Source organism: Culex quinquefasciatus, chromosome 2 (assembly GCF_015732765.1).
Source record: "Culex quinquefasciatus strain JHB chromosome 2, VPISU_Cqui_1.0_pri_paternal, whole genome shotgun sequence".
In the NCBI taxonomy this organism is placed as follows: domain Eukaryota; kingdom Metazoa; phylum Arthropoda; class Insecta; order Diptera; family Culicidae; genus Culex; species Culex quinquefasciatus.
The window spans coordinates 137,625,478-137,644,665 of record NC_051862.1 but is presented as its reverse complement, the minus strand read 5'-3'; the positions used below and the strand labels follow the sequence as shown (position 1 = coordinate 137,644,665).

At 41.0% G+C, this 19,188-nt stretch overlaps 2 protein-coding genes across 6 annotated transcripts in view; one reads left to right on the top strand and one right to left on the bottom strand.

Moving 5' to 3' along the window:
• Positions 1-203: 203 nt before the first annotated feature.
• Positions 204-10,722, bottom strand: LOC6048490 (rab GDP dissociation inhibitor alpha). Its single transcript, XM_001865357.2, has 3 exons — positions 10,061-10,722; positions 4,768-5,243; positions 204-2,396 (listed from the first exon to the last, which is right to left on the bottom strand). Exons 1-3 carry the CDS (start codon positions 10,452-10,454, stop codon positions 1,935-1,937), a joined length of 1,332 nt encoding a protein of 443 aa, XP_001865392.1. The 5' UTR covers positions 10,455-10,722; the 3' UTR covers positions 204-1,934.
• Positions 10,723-14,134: 3,412 nt separating this feature from the next.
• The window catches only part of LOC6037893 (probable phospholipid-transporting ATPase VD), a 147,367-nt gene continuing 142,313 nt past the window's right edge, over positions 14,135-19,188 (top strand). For 2 of the 5 annotated variants that reach the window (XM_038256456.1, XM_038256451.1), the window contains exon 1: positions 14,135-14,638. The gene's annotated coding sequence lies outside the window, so the exon portion shown is untranslated. Of the gene's footprint in view, positions 14,775-19,188 lie in introns of all 5 variants that reach the window. The other 3 variants (XM_038256454.1, XM_038256453.1, XM_038256452.1) reach the window with 3 other exon arrangements.

Here is a 19,188-nt window from a genome sequence, read left to right as displayed (position 1 = left end):
AACAGCATATGATTCCATCGAGCACTCAACGTTGGCATATGAACAAGCAGACGTAATTACAGCTTCTAACAGGTGCTTTTCATTCAATCAACAGTTTTGCAAAATAATAGTTAAATAGTGAGGAACGCAGTGAAATGGGGCGATTTTACCGCCGACAAAATTGTAACCCAACGACCGTCATCTCCGCAAGAAAAACAAGCCAATTCGCATTTGATGATGAAAATTCCTTTATTGACCTCCCAAATTTTCCGTTACAATGTTTCGTGTCCACATTTTTGTTCTTTTGCTGCAACCATTGTTGCGCTAAGCCAGAACCCGGAATTAGTTACTACACAGCGTTAACATTTTTTTTCCACGTGTTTTGCGCATTTGAAGCAGGACTCGTAGCGTGACTTGAAAACGCGCTTTTCTTCGGGAAGTTCTACATAATGCTGCAATTCTAAGCAACGGCAGCACCAAAAAAATGAGGAACGACACAAAAAAGATGTCGACGGAGTGGGAAGGATTCACAAACACTCGCCACTGTGAGGATACCAGATTCTTCTTTTTTTGGTTGGTGAAGCAATGTTTAATTTGATTGATCAAAAAATGCGCTCGATTTTTTTATGAGTTTTGTTCTCTTTTCTTTTCGCAGTGTTGTTTTACCTTCTCTTTCTTGAAACAGGAATGCTCATCTCTTATTTTTTAAATGTTTTTTTTTTACTTTCATTCTTTTGTTTTCTGCATTTTACGCTAAATTGAACAGCCTTACTTAATTTTATAGTTTTTTTTTCTTCTTTTAGGTAATTCTTTCACATCTTTTTTGCAGTACGTAGATACATATTTTTTGTCACTAGATGATTAGTTTATTTGCTGATTCTTGCGCAAAACAAAGCATAAACCATGGGTATATTTTGGTGTATAAGTAAAAAACAAGCAGGTTGTAAACACAAGAGAAACATTTAATAAAAAAAATAAACACAAAATTACACAGGGGTGATCTTTTTTTCTCTTTTCTAAAAAGCCAAAACAAAAACATTGCCGGATTTATTTTCCATCGCATGCAGCTTCTTTTATCTTCTTAATAATAAATGTTATTATAATTTCTTTTTTTTTTTTGCTTTCCAGTGCATTACATACGTGGATAAATTTGATTATTCTATTTCTTTCTGCTTTTTTTTTCGCACATTATAATCGAGCCTTTTACCGTTTCCCGTAAAACCTCGTACAGTTTGTGTGTGAGTGCTGCTGCTGCTGTTAGTCGCGTTCACAGATGATGATGTTTCCTCTCCTCGATTCGTCAAGCAAAATTGTCGAACTTCTAGTGATCGTGAGAATGTTTCGTGAAAAACATGAACCTGAAATAAGTGTGTTTGTGTGTGTGTGATTGTGGCTGTAAGTAGTACCGTGAATATGAGTGTGTGTGCTTGATTTTATTTCAGCGGCGATTAATTAAAACAAAAGCAAGCAAAAAATACCATTTCGATAAGATATACTGAAGTTGGGGGAAAATGATTGTACCCATGTCTGTGGTATGTGAACTCGCTTGATTCCAGGTGATACTTCGATGTTCTCAATTTGTTTTGTTTGTCTCGATTCATGCTTCATTTGCAGTTTTTGTTTGTTGGAAAATACCTTACAATAGCTTGGTTTGTCTGTTATACAATAATGGTTGCTGTTTTTAAAGTAAATTTTTATTGATACTAAAAATAGCAGTAAATATTAATAATGTATCAGATGCAGATTTTCTTTTTTCCATATATTAATCGTAATTAATAATCTGTCGAGAGTAGTCGTGCTGCTGTCCTCTCTTCTTGTTTAAACTTTTTTCCCTCCACTTTCTCGCTGCAAGGAAGAGTGTGGCGATCTGTCTTTCATCATCATGCTTCTCTCCCTACCCCACATCTCTCATCACACTGCGCTCGTTCCGCGACTTGACCTTCCCTCCCTGCCTCTTACTGCTCCTCATCGCCGAGCTCCTGCTTGATCTTGGAAAAGTCAAAGTCCTCGCCGGTGCCGCGCTTGAAGATGTCGAGCACGTCCAGACAGGTGGTCTCAAAGTGCGTGGTGGCGTCGTACGACTCGGAGATGAACACCTGCGAGCCGAGCCCGTTGTCGGTCGGCTCGTAGTAGTCCGACACGCACACGAACTTTTGCGCGATCGGCGCGAGCAGGTCCAGGCCCGGCTTGATCTCCGCCTCCGGGTTGTCCGACTCGACCGTGGTCGACACCATACCGATGAACCAGCCCTTGGCCGACACCTGGTGCGTCGAGCTGATCAGCGACACGTAGATGTCGGACCGGCGCCCGACCTGCTTCTGGGGAATGATGATCTGCGTCGAGAGGGCGTCCTTGGTGTTGGCGACCGGGTGGTCCAGCAGACAGATGCACCGGATGACCTTGCCCTTGATGCGGACCTGTGTTGCGCGGGAGAATTGGTAATTGGATTAGTTTAAAGTGTTTTTAGTAACAAAGCATTCATTTAAATTTCGATGAAAAAAATCGTTTTAGCCTGAGGAAAGGCTTATTAAATCACTTGCTTCCTAAATTTATCATTCGATCCGGAGTTTTTTCGAGGACCCGGAGTCGTAGTAGACAATTTCTGACAAGTCAGAGTTGGAGTCTTACTTTACTTTTACTGCTCGAACAGTCCCCGGGTCATGAACTGTCTACAGATGCGTTGGCATCCTACTAGTTTCCGGGCTGCTTCTTTTCAATTCTCCACTTGGTTCTGAATTAAACACCAACTTCACCTAATTGATTGACTGATTCGGCGCGTCTGGCATTCTTGCGACCTGATCAGTCCACCGGATTTGGCCATCCTAATACTTGGCTTGCAGTAGAGTTGCGCTAGCTCGTGGTTCATCCTTCTCCTCAATACATTGTTCTCACGCACGCCGCCAAAGGTCGTACTTAGCACTCGTCGTTCGAAAACTTCAAGCACTTGCAAGTCCTCCTCGAGCATCGTCCACGTCTTGTACCCGTAGAGGACGACCGGTCTTATCAGCGTTTCGTACATGTCACACTTTGTATGCCGAGAAACGAGATCAGTCCATAGTAGACTTCAAGCGATGGTGCGCCTTCGAATTTCCCTGCTGCAGTTGTTGTCTGACGTCACTAACGTTCCGAGGTACACAAACTCCTCCACAACCTCGAACTTGTTGCCGTGGATCGTCAAGCTCGGTCCTATGCGAGCTCTAAGGGACTCGGTTCCTCCTGCCAGCAGGTACTCAGTACTCGCCACATTCACCCTCAATTCAACCTTCTCCGCTACCCGCTTCGATTCGGTGTACCTCGTCGGTGTCCATGTCGTCGGCATAGCAGATGAGCTGGCTGGACCGGTTGATAATCGTGTTCCGCATGTCGAAGCCCGCTCGCTTCATAGTACCTTCAAGCCCGATGTCGTCGCCTTACCGTTGTCCGAGATCTTCACGCTGTACCGTGAATCAGCTTCCCAGAAAAGCCCGTCTTGTTCATGATCTTCCATAGCTACGCGGTTATACGCGCCTTTGAAATCGATCAACAGATGGTGCGTCGGGATCTGGTACTCACGACGCTTCTGAAGGATTTGACGTAGCAAAAAGATTTGATCCGTTGTCGATTTCCCCTCCACGAAACCGGATTGGTACGTCCCGACGAAATCCTTTGCTCGCTCCGACAGACGACAGAAAATGATCTGAGACAGCACTTTGTAGGCCGCGCAGAGAATAGTGATAACTTGATAGTTCTCACATTCCAACTTGGCCCCTTCTTGTAGATCGGACAAATCACTCCCTCTTTCCGCTCCTCCGGTAGCTGTTCTGTATCCCAGATCTTGAATATCAGCCGATGCAGACAGCTTGCACGGGCCCATCTTGAAGAGTTCCACACCGCTGCTTTGTTGTTCATCAGCTTGATGGCTCGTCGAAGTGCTGCTTCCACCTTTCGATCACTTCATGCTAGTCCTTTCCGAGATTGACTGAGTTTCTTGTAGAACTCACGCGTTTCATTGGAGCAATACAGCTGTTCCATGTCCTGACCAGGCGGTGCTTCTTATCCCGGAAGAGATGGGTTTGCTGTTTGTCAACTCCTTGTTCCCACGGATGTTATGCAGCGGCCACTTATCCGGCTCTGCTGTCTTCTCGTCCCAAATCGCCTGATATTCCTTCGTCGAACTCGGTCCACGTACCCGATGGCGCTCGATGCCGCTGCGATGATGGCTGCTTCCATATGGCTCCAGCAGGTCTCCAGAGGGGCTTCGGCGAACTCACCCGTCGTCTGGCAACGCAGCTTCGAGTTCCCGCGCGTAGCGGTCGGATGTTGTTGACCTCGGAAAGGGGATGTCGCAGCGTTGCCACCACCGGGTAGTGGTATGACGTCGATTATGTCCGAGAAGTGCCGACCATCGATGAGAACATGGTCGATTTGTGTCTCCGTGTCGTTTGATGATCTCCAGGTGTACTTGTAGAGGAGGCTGTGCTGGAAGAAGGTACTACGCATGGCCATGTTTCGGGAGGTAGCGAAATCGATTAGTCGTAGGTCGTTCTCGATCATCTGCTGGTGGGCGCTGAACCTTCCAATAACCGGTCTGAACTCCTCCTCCTGGCCGACTTGAGCGTAGAAAGCGGCCTTGTCATCGGCGTTACTTCCCTGTGCACGGTAATGATGCTCAGTTTGAAGACTCGGCCCTTGATTCTCAACCGGCGCATTCTGTCGTTAACTGCCCACCACAAAGTCGGTGCTAGCTTGTACTCCCTTTAAATTAGTTACCTAATATTTGAAAGAACCCCACGGTAACGCCCCCCTTACCTTTTCCGGCACGTAGGTGGGATCGCAGTAGACCTGTTTACACTTGGCCACTTCCTCGCCGGAGCGCACCCCCACGACCTTGCCGCTGCCGTCGTACACGATCTCGTCGATCGGCTTGTCCAGCATGTACGTGCCGCCGTAGATGGCGGACAGCCGCGCGAAGCCCTGGGGCAGCTCGCCCAGGCCGTACATCGGGTACAGGTACGGCGACTTGCCGTAACGGGCCAGCGAGTCCGAGTACAGCTTGATCCGGTTGATGGTCTTGACGGCCGGTTCCGCCAGGTAGTCGTCGTCGCGGTACAGGGCGAGCGCGTGCCCCGTAAAGTCCTGAGTATTCTTGTCCAGCCCGAACTTGTCGTACAGCTCCTGCATGGTCTTGCTGGTCGGGTCAAAGTCCTTCCAGGTCTTCGGGTCGTCCTGGATAAAGTCCTGCGCGTAGATGAGGAAGTTGCGGAAGCGGCGCTTCTCGAACATGCCTGAAAAGAGGGGATGGAGTGGGAAAACATAAATTATCGAAACGCTCGACGAGGAGGAGGGGCTGGTTAAAAGTCAATCAACTTTCTTTTCGACTCAACGGTCGTACAGTTAGTCAGGCAGCCGGTCAGGCCATGTCAGTCTCTATATGGCACCGCCAGCCGCATGGATGGCGTCAATAAAAGAAAATTTGGGGAGGCAAGTGCGTGTCGCGTCTTTGTCGTCGTCATCATATTTTGCTACAGTGCATGAAAGTCACATTTGGTGAGTGGAATACAAAGTTATTCAAAGTTATTCAAACACACCCGCTTGTCGACACTTGATTGTACCTGTTGTTGTTGTTGCTGTTGGTGTCGTCGTCGCGAGACATCAGCTGTTGTGAGCCCATGGGCCGGGGAGAATGGAAAACAGGCGAAGCGCGAGCAAGCAATTTAATTCAATAAATTTACGAAACTTTGTCGCTCTGTGTGCGCTGCCAAAGTGAGAGTGTGGTGTCGTGTGTTGTTTGGTGGAGGTGCTCAATCAGGTGTGCGATCGATATCGGATGTGGCAGTTGGGGATGGTTGTAATTGAGTCATTTTTATCAAATTAATTTAAAACATTGCACAGAAATTACCGGAAAAGCTCGGCTCAGAATGGAGAACCACGGTTTGGGCGTGTAAATACAGTATTTTTTATCATTTTTTTTCAACGTCATTATTTTATAATCAATTTTTACCTGTAAACAAAGCGAATGGCAATCTAGTAATTGCAGCTTCCCCTTACATTAGGCCAACTAGACAAAGAGTTTCGTTTGTTTTGCTTACGTTTATCCTTTGGAGCTTGGGATAGAAAAAGAAGAACTGGAAATAGGGTATATGGCCCTATTTTGGACCTACTATGCAAAGCATCAACATATTTTGCAATTTTGGTTTAACTAATTTGGCTCGTTTCAGGATTGTTTTGTGCCTTAATTTATGCTTAACAGAGTGAACTATTGAAAATAGAAGATAATTTAACCATTTCATTGTAATAAGTAAGGCTACCAACTCTTGCTGAGCAAAAATCCGTACACTTTGCCGATATGACACCATGGTGTAAAAAAACTGTCAATGTATTATTTAGATAAATTAAATTTAATATATTTGAGAACTAAAAATATAAAACTGTGTCGTTTTTACAGCAAAATGCTATCAGAGTGCTTATGACTTGCACGTTTAAAAGTATTCATAAAATAAACCGTAATTTGAATCAAATCATTATGTTCTTCATTTTTTTTTTTGTTAAACGTTTAATAGTTTACGAAATGTCAAGTTTGTTTATCGTTTTTAGTGTTTTCACGAACAATTTTCCAGAGTTTTTTTTATTGAAAAGGTCTTAAAACATGTAAAACATAACATTTTATAGGACCTTTAAAAAAACTCTAGATTTGTTAATTCAAATGTTCAAATGTTTTAACAAGTTTTAGAAAGCCTTTGGAAATGGATAAATATATTTAGTAAGGAATTTCTAAAAGAACAATTCCAGAGTTTTTTTTAAAGGTCCTATCAACATATGAAAGACAATATCTATCTAATCTAATCTAATCAGACCCTAGCGCAGCCAATCTTTCGAAGGGATCCTGGAGAGTGCCTTAGGTTAGATGACGCCTAGCACCCTTCTTGTCATTTATTAACATTTGTAGTGCGCCATTGCATTAGAAATGCATTGAAACATCACAAGCGTTAAACCGGCCAGGCCTACTGCGTAAAGCCGTATCGCAGAGATGACTCGTAATTGGGTTGAGTTTGAGCACTGAGTGTTCGAACAACAACACAATTCTGAATCGACAGGGAGGAAGAAGCGTGGGGACACACCATCATACGCTCCGAGATTTGGTTGTGTTCGTTGGGAGCACCATGCTAAGAAGGTTTGGTACTCCGGGACCCTCTGGGATGGGACATTGTATTTCCACGAATGCCCTGGACACTATTTGCCGTGGTTATAGCGCCACAACTCGCTCTCTGTAACAGTATTCCTAATTCCAATCCACGCTCACCAAGTCGTCATGGCCTAGCGGTTAGCATTTTTGCTTACCAATCCAAAGACGGGGGTTCGAACCCCGCCTAGAGCGACTATGATTTTTCGTTCAATTTCAAATTTTATGTGTTCTTAACTTTCTCGTTGGGAGCAGATGGGCATCGAACCCAGATCCATTCGCTTACAAAGCGAACACCGTAACCAGTCAGCCACAGCCGCTCCCACTATCAACATATGAAAGACAATAGTTCAAAAACTCTAGAATTATTGATAATCAAGTTTGAATTGAGGAAACCCTAGAAAACTCTCCCGTTTTAAATCAAACTCACAGAAAAATAAAAATTTCTAGTTAACAAAAGCTTCGACCAAATCTAAAAAGCAATTCAATGATTAAAAAGTTGTTAAATTCCGTACAAATCCGTATTATGCGTAAAATTCCCTACACAAATTCCGGCCTGTTAAAAATCCGCGAAGAGGTTCGAAAATCCGTATGGTAAGGAAAAAATCCGTACAGTTGGTAGCCTTAGTAATAAGCATTTCAAGTAAAACATTTGGATGCTTTTTGGACCTTTTGAATGTATTTTGGAGACATCGCTAAACCTATTTTGGACCCACACTTTGATTTGTTGAAATTTTGACAACTCGAATTGCGACGTGCGGCGACAACACGCACACTTACAAAAACTCGGTTTGATAAACCAAAGGGCCTATCCACGATTATAATTGAGAAAATATTTATTCCTGAAATTAAACAATTATGACATCTTCCATCGGATGAGGAAGTAAAATGTCGGTCCCGGCCTTGGTTGTTGTTAGGCCGTTAAGTCATTCCAGGTGTAGGAGTCGTCTGCATGCCATAAGTACAAACAACACACCAAACCAAGCCTACTCCGGTGGAATCGCTGGCGGCGGTTGGACTCGCAATCCAAAGGTCGTCAGTTCAAACACTGGGGTGGAAGGTTCCTAGGAGTAGAAAGAGGTTTGGGTGCTCTCCCCATTCAAGCCATCGGACTCCTAGGTTCGAGCAGAAACTTGCAATAGAGACCACAAAAGACCCGGGAGTCGTTAATGTGGATGGTTTGATTTTGACATCTGTGGTAGACGACTCTATTAACACTCTTATTTCTTGTTGCCGAACATACGATGCTACTAAAACTCGCGCACTCTCTGTTCCGGTTCGCGCACACACGGCTTGTCTCGAGAGCGTCAGTCTCCTCGCGACTAGCATTCTGAACACAAGTGCTTTACTTGACTCTCGCGGATCACCACAACATCTTTAGCAGGTCTTTGTCCTATTTACAAACGGCGTATTCTTACGATCTGATTGGGAAAGAGGGTTGAGACGTTATTAGTCGCTATAAAAACACCTTAACTTAAAAGTAAAAGCTTTATGTAGTAGATGTAGAAATAGACATTAGTTAAAAATATCGATAACAAACAAGCTTATATTATATAAATGACAACTTATAAAGCAAATGAAAAATTATTAAAAATAGATATATAAATAAAGAAATCAACATAGATTTGGCAGATTACACACTTAGTTGCAGCAGTATTAATTGGTCAAATAAAGTTGAAAGAAGAGTGAAAGATAAGATAACCAAAGGTTAATAAAATGGCGGATAATAATCAGATGCCGTTTAAGAAAATCTGTAAACAAAATAAAATATAGAAGATAGATGGTAGATCAAAATGGAAAGAAGAGAAACCCCGTTCTGTAATGTTTCAGGTACATCCATTGCAGTTGACCCAACATACTGCGAATCAAAACAATACCGTCTACAATCACAAATGACTTCCCTTTCCCACATTGTCGCACCCCTTTCTTTCAGCCGTCTCGACTCTGAACCGCGGTGATCAAAGGTTTACGAGCCGTTCCACAGGCCACCAGCTAGGTCATCACGAAAACCATGCCAACGTAGAGGTAAGAAAATAGGACACTTGGAAGGAACCAAAGCTGTACTGTTCTGATCAAGATAATTCGAATGATCTAACAGAACTACGGACGTAGTTAGTTGCGTACCTTCCAACAAGGTCGCAACAAGGTCAGTGCCATTTCATGCTCTTAGGTATCAATCCATGGCCTGCAACCAGCAAATGCAGATTCATTTTGGTACAGATATTCATCGAGTTTTTTTTTTTTGAAGGTGACTACTGGCTGGTATAAAAATGTTTACAAATTATCCAGCCATTTTTCAGTATCAGGCCACAAACCAACATCCTTAAATTTAGGGAGGTTAGTGCAAAGCAAATCAATGCGTTTTAAATTTGTTTTGGAAAACGTTTTTGTATTTCATTTCTACATACAAATTTCCCTCATCTTGTCTTATATGCAAGTTTAATAGAACCGATCCAAAAACGGCTTTGTTTGCAATTTTTATTGATGTTTAATTTCAAACTGAACCGAGACGTCAAAGAACTGAATGATTCACGAGAAAAACTTCCGTTGCAAAATCCCCATCATTTTTGAAGGTCCACCCACCCACTAACTCCACCCTCCTCAAAAGTATCAACAATCCGCTGGCTGACCCTCTCGCGAAACGTCGCAAACCAGCCAGTCAGCCGATTTCCCTTCTCTTGCGCTTTTCTGCCAACTTTTCCATCTTTTTTTGACCAACCTGCTGCCACAGCACCGATGACAGCTGGGTGGGGGCAGGAGCTGTCAGTGTCAGTGGGGTTGCTGCCGTCATCATCGTCGTCATCAGTCAACCTCGATGATGACGATGATTACAACAATGGAGCAAGAGGAGAAAATTTTCTTCCGACCAGCAGAAATTTCGACAACCTTTGGACGAATTGACACGCAGCGAGACGAACTTACCCATCAGGTCGGACGCGAGGGCCTCCTTCTGGTCGACGGGAACCTTCGAGATCTTGCCCCCCTTGTAGACGTAGCTGCCCTCGACGGACTTGAACTCGAGATAACGGGTCACGCCCGTGTGGATCAGCAGCTTGACCAGCAGCCCGTTGGCCATCAGGAACTTGGGTATGAGGTCGACGTTCCAGTCCCGGCCGCGGCCATACTTGCCCTCGGGCAGCTCGACGCCAAACCGCGAGAACAGATCCTCGAGGGGCGTAATCGAAGCGGACTCGCCGCCGTAGTACTTATTGCGGTCGATATGGAGCACCTTCTTGCCCGACACGGACAACATTCCGCTGAGGATGCACTCCTTCAGCCCAGTGCCGAGGACAATGGCGTCGTACTCCTCATCCATGGTTCTGCTGCGGCTACTTTCTCCTTACGCGAGAAAAAACAAAACTTGGCTACACTTTCCGGCGGGGCAGACCACACGGCACTCTTGGATCCGTAACGAGGCAGACGACAAATCGCTTCCACGAATCAACTTTTTTTTTTTCTTTCCTCCCTTACAGAGTTCCACGGAACAGCACACTCCGGAGCACTTCCTGCCTCTTGGCCGACGAGAAAATCTTTGACACGACACGACACTGCTGCTGCACTGACTGGACGATTCCTTCGCGGACGGGGAGAGAGAGAACGAGAGAGCAGACGAGACAACTCTTCTTCTTCTGGCTGGAGAAAAAGATGGGCGAAATCGGAGAGGGTTTGTGAAAAGGCGTATCCCGTTAGTGAAATAAAGTCATGTTTTTGATTAGCAGCAGGTGATAATGGTCGAAATTTAAAAAAAAAATCTTCATCAATCGGTGAATTTAATCATATCAAATGCCATAATATATGAATATTTACTGAAATCAGTAAAATTTCAGTAGTTTTCAGTCTTACAAATTCATTAACACACCATTTTCAAATGATAGTGCCGAGAAAAGTTGCCAGAAACATGATGAGTGCGTTTTTCTCCGTCTGTCATTCTGAAGCGTTTGCGCAATGACAGCAATCATGATTGACAGAAATGGCAAAGCGTTTGTGTCAAATTGACATCAGAGTGCGCAAAAACGAACGAGGGATGTCGCTCCTTTACATTCTAGAATATGTACAGTGCAAACTCGCTATTCGAAAAAAAGTATTTTTATTTGTTTGTTTCATAAAGTTTTTTGGTACCTTGGCTAGTACCAAGTCAACTCGATCAAAATACTGGAACGGAATTCATTTAAATTGAGTTGACTGGGCGTGTTTTAAAATTTTCAAAAATCTAGCAAAACGGCCGTAGTGGGCTTGTAAACAAAGAGTGTATCTTGCTCACATGTCAAATGGAAAACAATCTTTGTTTACAATCCCACTACGCCCTTTGACATTGCATTGCAAGAAATTTTGAAAACTCCAGGTCGGGAACGGCGGGCGCAATTTCGGCGTTCTCATGGGGGCTTGCGTCAGCCATCCGTCTGGCAGAATTTCCCCCAGAAGAGCCCAAGATTCTTGCCCTCATTTTGGCGAATATTTAACAAACCGATCATGCACGGTCAACCGTCATCGGTCAACCGATTGAACCGATTTTTTTTTTGCTGGCTGTCTTGCAGACAGCTGTCAGTAATTCTGCCCGACTTTCACCAGATTCGTCTGGCGTTACGCAAAACCTGGCTAAAAGAAGTGTACCAAGTGTGTTTGAACTGCATGACAGACGTCCTTTTGCGCCAGACAACCAAATTTACCAGATTATTTTCTATCTCTTTGCAGGCCAAGGGTGCATGATACTGATGATGCTCGTCGGTTGACACCCAGGCGAGGAACATCCCGGAAGGAGCCCAACCACGGATGAACGGACATGACACGAGCTTTTTGAATTTGAAGCTGGTCTTTTTCTTCTTATTTCTTTTTCTGCTTGTCTTCAGTGCGCAAACGCTCATGTCAAAACAAGCTTTGACAGTTTGCGCTACCTGACAGTTTGCCTCTTGGTTTGCCTGATTTTTTTGGTCGGCTGAAAAAAACGTTTCAAATATTCAGTTCGCGTTTGTAATTTAATCAAATTGAGAAGTTTCTAGGTGTTCGAATAAAAAATGAAACGGATTTGGGGTCGACCAGCTCAAGGACTCCAATCTAGAATCGTTCCGTGAATTGTAGGCTGTTCCTTGGCTGTACCTCCCTTCCCTGGTTCCGGTTGAAACAAGCAAATTTGTGCAAGAGGAAGCCCAATTATTGGGATCACAATTTCGACAAAGCAGAGTGGTTGGAACAAGGGTTGAAGCTGAGGACGAGTTTAACGGTTACCCCGGTGGCTCATGTGTCGGACGACAAAGTCCAAATGGATCGGCAATCTGAACAGTTCGATCGCCCTGGTTGCCGAAGACGTGTTAGACTGCAATCCCAGCAGCACACACGTCGTTGCTGAACCGGATAAATCATCGTTTGGTTGAGCTGCATGGACGAGTTGACCTTTACCACGGGTATGAATCTTCAAGCAATTTCAATATGGCGACTTGTACCAGAAGAAAGTGAGTCATTTTCGCTAGTTCTCACTGTTCTGTGTTCTGCGTGCACGTCCGCAAACATCGACCACACACATACTAACACAAAGCACCACCAAGAGGCAAAAGGTGATTACGAATATTTTTGGCAATTTTGTTAAAAAATGTGCGGTTTTGCAAAAACTAAGAACAAAACCAACTTTTAAGTGTAGTTTGACTGTCAAACTTGTAATTCGTTGCTGATTTGTTCGAAAATTTGCTAAAAATAATAAAAAAAATTGCAGCACCCCATTTGGACGGACATTTTTGTTGTCACCTTCTGGTTCCTTGGATTAGCCATGGATAATTTCACAGTGTAATAAACAGGGCAGCTACCACCACGTGGCGCCACTGTTTCGAATGAGAAAATGATACAGGTTTTTCAGACGAGTTTCAATCCCGTGCCTTTACCCAACGGTCTAAACGAAATGGAAAAGCTGCGCGAATGTGCCTTATTTGTAGAGCAAACAATAAAAATCTAAGAAAATTTACACCACATAACGTTTATTTAAACTGATTTTCAACCTAGCAAACCTCACTCCATCGCTGCGAAACGAAAATCTGGACCACAACAAAGCTCGTTTCGGAACTCCTTGGGAAGTTGCGGTGTCCTTCAGTTGGGAGGCCACTCCTCGAGCTCCGTGTGCTGAGGGCCTCCCTTTTCCATGGCGATCAATTTGGCCTTTTTTTTGTTGAAATCTGGAACCGTGGAGAAACGGCATCGGGATATCCTTTTACTACCAGCTGCGTGAAATTTGATGGACGAAAACGAAATTTATTTTTTATTTCATTTTGCGGATCAAACATAAACAAAATACCTTTTTAACGTTGTTAATCGCCCCTGAATTCAAAATTTCTCGAAATTTGTTTGCATCTTTATTACTTTGTTTATTTACAAATTCCGTGATTCGCTTCAGATAGTATTGTTGATATCAATCAAAAATGTACAACTACCGTTCACCGCAAAATGAACAGCGTGCAATGTAAAACTATTGGAAGCGGGAAAATCAAAGACAATTTTCAATCACCGCAGCATGACAACATTTTGACTGAATTAGTAATAATACCAAAACAAAAATAGTTCGCCAACGTGAACACCTGCAGCGCTAGTGTTTCAAGGCGGTTTTAACGTATTTTTATTCGGCTGAAATTTGAATTTTGCCTCAGAAAAATGAGCAAAATTTGTTCGTGGTGTCATGTCCGTTCGTCCGTGGTCAAACGTAAAAGTTACCAATCACCGGGGGTTGAGTGTATAGGAAAATGTTACGAGGAGGAGGGAGAGTCTAAAATCCTCGAAAAAAATTTACGTTAGTTGTATCTTGGATCCATAAATTTAAACTTGAGGAAAAAACGAAAAAAAATATTATTTTTTTAAGTTTACCGAACTACCAACGGCTTCACCGTGCTCCCTCCGTCATCTAGAGAGAATTTTCTCTCTAAACGCTCTCTCCTCTCGCGTTCATGCTGGCTGTGCTGTGGTTGGCTTCTCTTTTTTATGTTTTTCTTTTCCTGCCTGACCCGAGTCTGCTGGTTCAAAAACTTCGTCAGTTGTGTTTGTGTTTCGGTTCTGTTTGGTCGTGTGCGCGCGCGTTCGGTCGTGCGTGTTCTCGTCGCCTTCTTGGATCCGTTTTTTGGCGAATCGCGTCGCGCCAATTTACTCGAAATTTTATTTTGAAACCTGGTGAAAATTTTGATCGTGAGTTGTTACAACAAACTGTGTTTCACAAAAAAAGAATCTGCAAAGTTCTGTGCATCCTCTCTCGCCCTTACGTGACTGGCCAACATTCTGGACCACATATCTTTGTGTTGTTGTTGTTGTTGTTATTATTGCTGGTTAGTGTGTGTGTTCATTCTTGGAAAAAAGTGTAAACGTAAAATCGTAAGAAGAGCGAACCAAAAGAATAAGTTCTTCACTAGTGCGAACGAGAGAGCCCGTGATAGCCATCATCTTATCTTGGCCGACTATCTCTTTCGCTCTTCTTCAGTGCAAACACCTTGATCATCATCATCATCGTCGTCTTCGTCTTGCTCTTGTGCGTTGGTGAGTCGGTTGACGGTGACGACGACGACGACGAGAGGAAAAAGGAGATTCCGTTCGTGCCTGCTGTGTGCTGTTGCTCTGCAGCAGAGTTCACGTCGTTTTTTTTTTTGTTGGGAAAAGGAGATAAAAAGTATGTGTAAGTTTTTGAATGGTCGTATGACGTGGTCCCTATAAATTAAAAAAAATCCTTATACCTATGTAATATAAAATTTAATAAACCAGATAAGTTCTTTCACAAGTTATATTACGCAAAATATTACTAAATTTAAATTTATTTGAATAATTCTAGAGTAATTTTTCGAAACAACCTATGAGTTATGGGTTTCCTATTCAGATATGACTTTTTGAAAATTCGAGAATTGAAATTCCTCAAAATTGACCTGAAAATATGAAAACAAACAGAGTTTTCCAAATACATCAAAATTCAAACAAAAATGGATGTGTAATCAACTGAAAACTATTTAAAATACATTTTTGTAACCTATTAAACTAAACTAAACTACTGAACTACTTTTTTTCCTATTATTTTCGACCAACAAAAAGGCCTAGCTTTCCTTAAAAAAAGAAGAAAAAAACAACGGAAAATATTACCTTTTAATACCAGTGCTGAAAAATTCTTTATTTCAGTAATAGTACTGAAATGGGTGCTAAAAAGTTGAATTTTTCAGCACTTATATCGAAAAGTAACATTTGTCATAAAATTCCATTGAAAAAGCGTTTTTCGAAATTGCAAAAAAATATGAAAGCAATTTGTTGCCAAACCTTTTTTTCTCAGCACTCGTCGTATTTATCAACAAAAAAAAATCTTCATTTTGAAACTTGCAACTAGGGGAACAGCATCTAATTCCAGCGTGCCTCTAATGTTGGCAGGTCAGAAGTTTGACATTCAATTAAAGCTAATTAAAAGCGTTTTCAACTGAAATCGAGTGCTAAATAGCTCAATAAGAAGTGAGCAAGCAAGTTTCTATCAAAAGTTTTGCAAAATTAGTTGTTTAAATACTGAAAATCAGTAAATTGGATGGAGTTAGGAGCATAAACCAGGGTGGCCACCTCGGGAAAAAACCGGGAAAACCGGGAAAAAACCGGGATTTTTATCCACCGGGAGAAAACCGGGAAAAACTCGGGAATTCGACCGACAAACCGGGAAAATATTTTAAGTTTCGTTAAAATTTGACAAAAGCCTCTTTAATGTATTCAACATGTTCTTTTCTCAATAAGAATATTATTCCTGTTATTCTAAATTAAGAATTCGCGAAATCTATGTTTAAATTTGTGTGATAGACTCATGCTTGTTGGCTATGGACTTTTTATCTGTTGTATCCTACAGTATGTAAAAAAAAGTATTTGCACCCCTTGGGCACTATGCACATTTAGTGATGAAACATGTAAAAAATTTAAAGTTTGACAGGAACATTTTGGTATTTAAAAACGTGGGTTTTATAGAAAACATAGATGTATGGTTATCAAAAGATCGGAAATTTTAAGCCCTTTCCGATTCCACATAGGTTGACTTGTGAATCGTGGACCGGTTCGGATGCCGGCGGATTTTCCTACAACGTAATTCCGGGTTGGTACGAAATTCCAACGAAAAATCTATTCTATCGATACAAATAACCCCAAAACGGTGTTATACCCACTCCAAAATGTTTACTTAGCAATTTTATGGTAATATATTGACATTTATTTGAATTAAAAGTTTGCAAAATTCAGTTTAGATAAGTTTTATATAGAATTTCCAGAGTTATATAAACTTTTATACTAAGTAGTTAGTAAACTTTATATTCAATCCAAATTATTTTTTTAATCAGTCAAGGATGCCTATTTGGAGTTGGGAGACTGGATTTATGGTGATTTGTCAACAAATAACAATATTTATGTTAATTTGTCGAAAGGTGTACAAACTTTTTTTGCACCTTTTTTATTTTCGTAATAGTATTTGTTATATAACTTTTTATAGAAATCATCTTTTCATGAGCTTTTTGTAGCAAAATGTTTGGCATGAGTTTCTGAACAAAAAGTAGTACTAGGTTCCTGTCAAACTTTAAATTTTTACATGTTTCATTACAAAATGTGCATAGTGCCCAAGGGGTGTAAATACTTTTTTTACATACTGTATATAATATACTTTTTTGCAATTCCGTCGTGAAACTACTTACTTTTCCTGTCATTCTTGAACGACGAAATAGCCTACTTTTATGTACCAATAATAACAGAATTGAATAGCAACACTTTTCAAAATAAATGCAGCAATCAAATGGGTGCTGAAAAGTTGAACTTTTCAGCACTTGTTTCGAAAAGTTACACTTTTCAACATTTTTTTGATTTAAACGATTTATTGACAAAATACATGAAAATTTGACTTAAAATTTCACCAAGTGTGTGTTTTTTGGAATTGCAAAAAATGTTGTATGGAACTCGTTGCAAAACTTGATTTTTTCAGCACTCTTCGTATTTATCCAACTCGGTGAACCTCGTTGGATAAATGTACGACTCGTGCTGAAAAAATCTTCTTTTTGCAACTTGTTGCATAAACTACTATTACAAGACGAATTTGTTTTTTTTTTTTCAATAAAGCAAAATGTTTGCTCTACCAGCGGTTCTCAACCTGGGGGTACATGTACCCCTGGGGGTACCAAGAGCTGTCTCAGGGGGTCCGGAAGACAAACCCCGTAATGACGGACATTTACCCCATCTTTGCTAAAATATTAGTTTTGCATAAAATTTAAATTAGGATTTTTTGTAAGTGGAAAATATGGATCTCATGGTAGGAAAACAACATTACACTCAATATCTCTCTAAATTTAAAGATCAAAACTTTTCCTTCAAATTGTCGCACAAAATACAGTCTTTTAAAATATTTTTCTTGGCCTGTATCTCAGCAACAAAAGAATGGATCAAAAATGTTCAAAAAAGAATGCAGTAAAGAATTTTCTCAACCATTTGATTTTTTAGAGATAAAATAGAATTATTTTTTAATTGCAAATAGCTACAACTTCAAGAAAGTATGTGTAAATCTGAAAAAATATAAAAATTCAAAGAACAAGCCATAGTCTCAACATTTGAATGCAAAAAGTGTTAAAAAATGCATTTTACGCTAGTTCAGTTGTTTTGCAATCATTAGTCTTCAAAAAATGTAAGATTTGACGAAAACAAAAAAATGAATGAAAAAAAAAACTAAAGATCGAAAATGTGTGTGTGCAGTGTGTGCAACCAACCAAACGGGATCACGCGGTCGCTTCTTACAAATTGAGTTGTTTCCATGTATTTTTAGATCTACATTCTATACAGGCAAATAACTCGCATAGACATTTGGAAGGTGTTAGCTCTGCAGAGCATCGGTGACCCATGCATTTCTACGCTGGCTAGCCGAGTGCGAGGTACTTCAGCTTTATCGACAAGCCCCGCCCTGAGGAACGTTTGGACCAATCGGATTCAAACGTTATTTAGAGCTTCCGAACCCTTGTCAGATGGACAAGGACCCAGCGCGTATATAGTTGATAGTAACAGTATTCCTAATTCCAGTCATAGCTCACCAAGTCGCGAAGGCATACTGGTTAGCATTTTTGCTTATCAATCCAAAGGACGGGGAATCGAACCCTGACTCGAGTGAATTTGATTTTTCGTTCATGTTCAGAGTTTCAAGATTTATATTTTTCTATACTTTCTCGTTGGGAGCAGATGGGAATCGAATCCAGGACCATTCGCTTACAAAGCAAACACCGTGACCAGTAAGCCACGGCCGCTCCTTAACTAAAGATCGAAAATTTTCAAAAATTCAAAAGATTATTAAATCAACCCAAACATGCTTAAAAATAATTCTAGACGCAAGGGAATGCATTTTAAATTGATTTCAGCTGATTGCACTTAAATTTCCATTAAAATTTTGATGTTCTTTAAAAAAAAATAATAAAATTTTGTCCCCTGATTTTTCGGGGCAGCAAAAACTTTGAATGAAATTTGTACCCGCCTTATGTGTTGTTGAAAAAGTCACAGCACGGTAATTTTTTAATTGTTTTTGCCATTATGTGTTTTGGGTTTTTTAGAAAGTTTTTTCATTAAAATTATTCTAAAAAGAAAGTTTCAAGGTATCGATTTTTTTACATTTGTATGGCACTTTTCCTGTACTGCTGCCAAAGTATATACATTTTTGTTTGGACTAATAATGCAAAAATACTTTTTTGGTTAAAAAAAGTACTCACATAATTTTAGCAAAAAAAAAATCACAGAAATTGATAATTGGAAGAATTGTTCTTTTTGAATTCACAAAACCTTTTTTCAAAGAAAATTAACGAGCATTTACATCAATGTTGATAACTATGTATTTTTGTAAATCTATTTTACAAAATTAATAAATTCTATTAATAATTTATCTTATTTTAAAAATAAAAACGATTTTTGATGAAAAAACACAAAAATTTGGAAATTAGAGGTTCGATTGATAACAGATAAAAACGGCTTCGTTTACAACTTACTTACTTTTTACTCAAGATTTGAAAGCTTTCTTGAGGAATTCAAACTTTGAACCAAATGTATGCGTTCAAAAAGTTTGA

What these genes read in the sequence shown, in the direction of transcription:
- LOC6048490 (XM_001865357.2), bottom strand. Translation starts at nt 10,454, where the DNA reads ATGGATGAGGAGTACGACGCCATTGTCCTCGGCACTGGGCTGAAGGAG. An exon ending in CCTCGCGTCCGACCTGATGG is followed by an intron (nt 5,244 to 10,060) that starts GTAAGTTCGTCT and finishes CCCTCTTTTCAG; the next exon opens with GCATGTTCGAGAAGCGCCGC. An exon ending in CCACCTACGTGCCGGAAAAG is followed by an intron (nt 2,397 to 4,767) that starts GTAAGGGGGGCG and finishes CGCGCAACACAG; the next exon opens with GTCCGCATCAAGGGCAAGGT.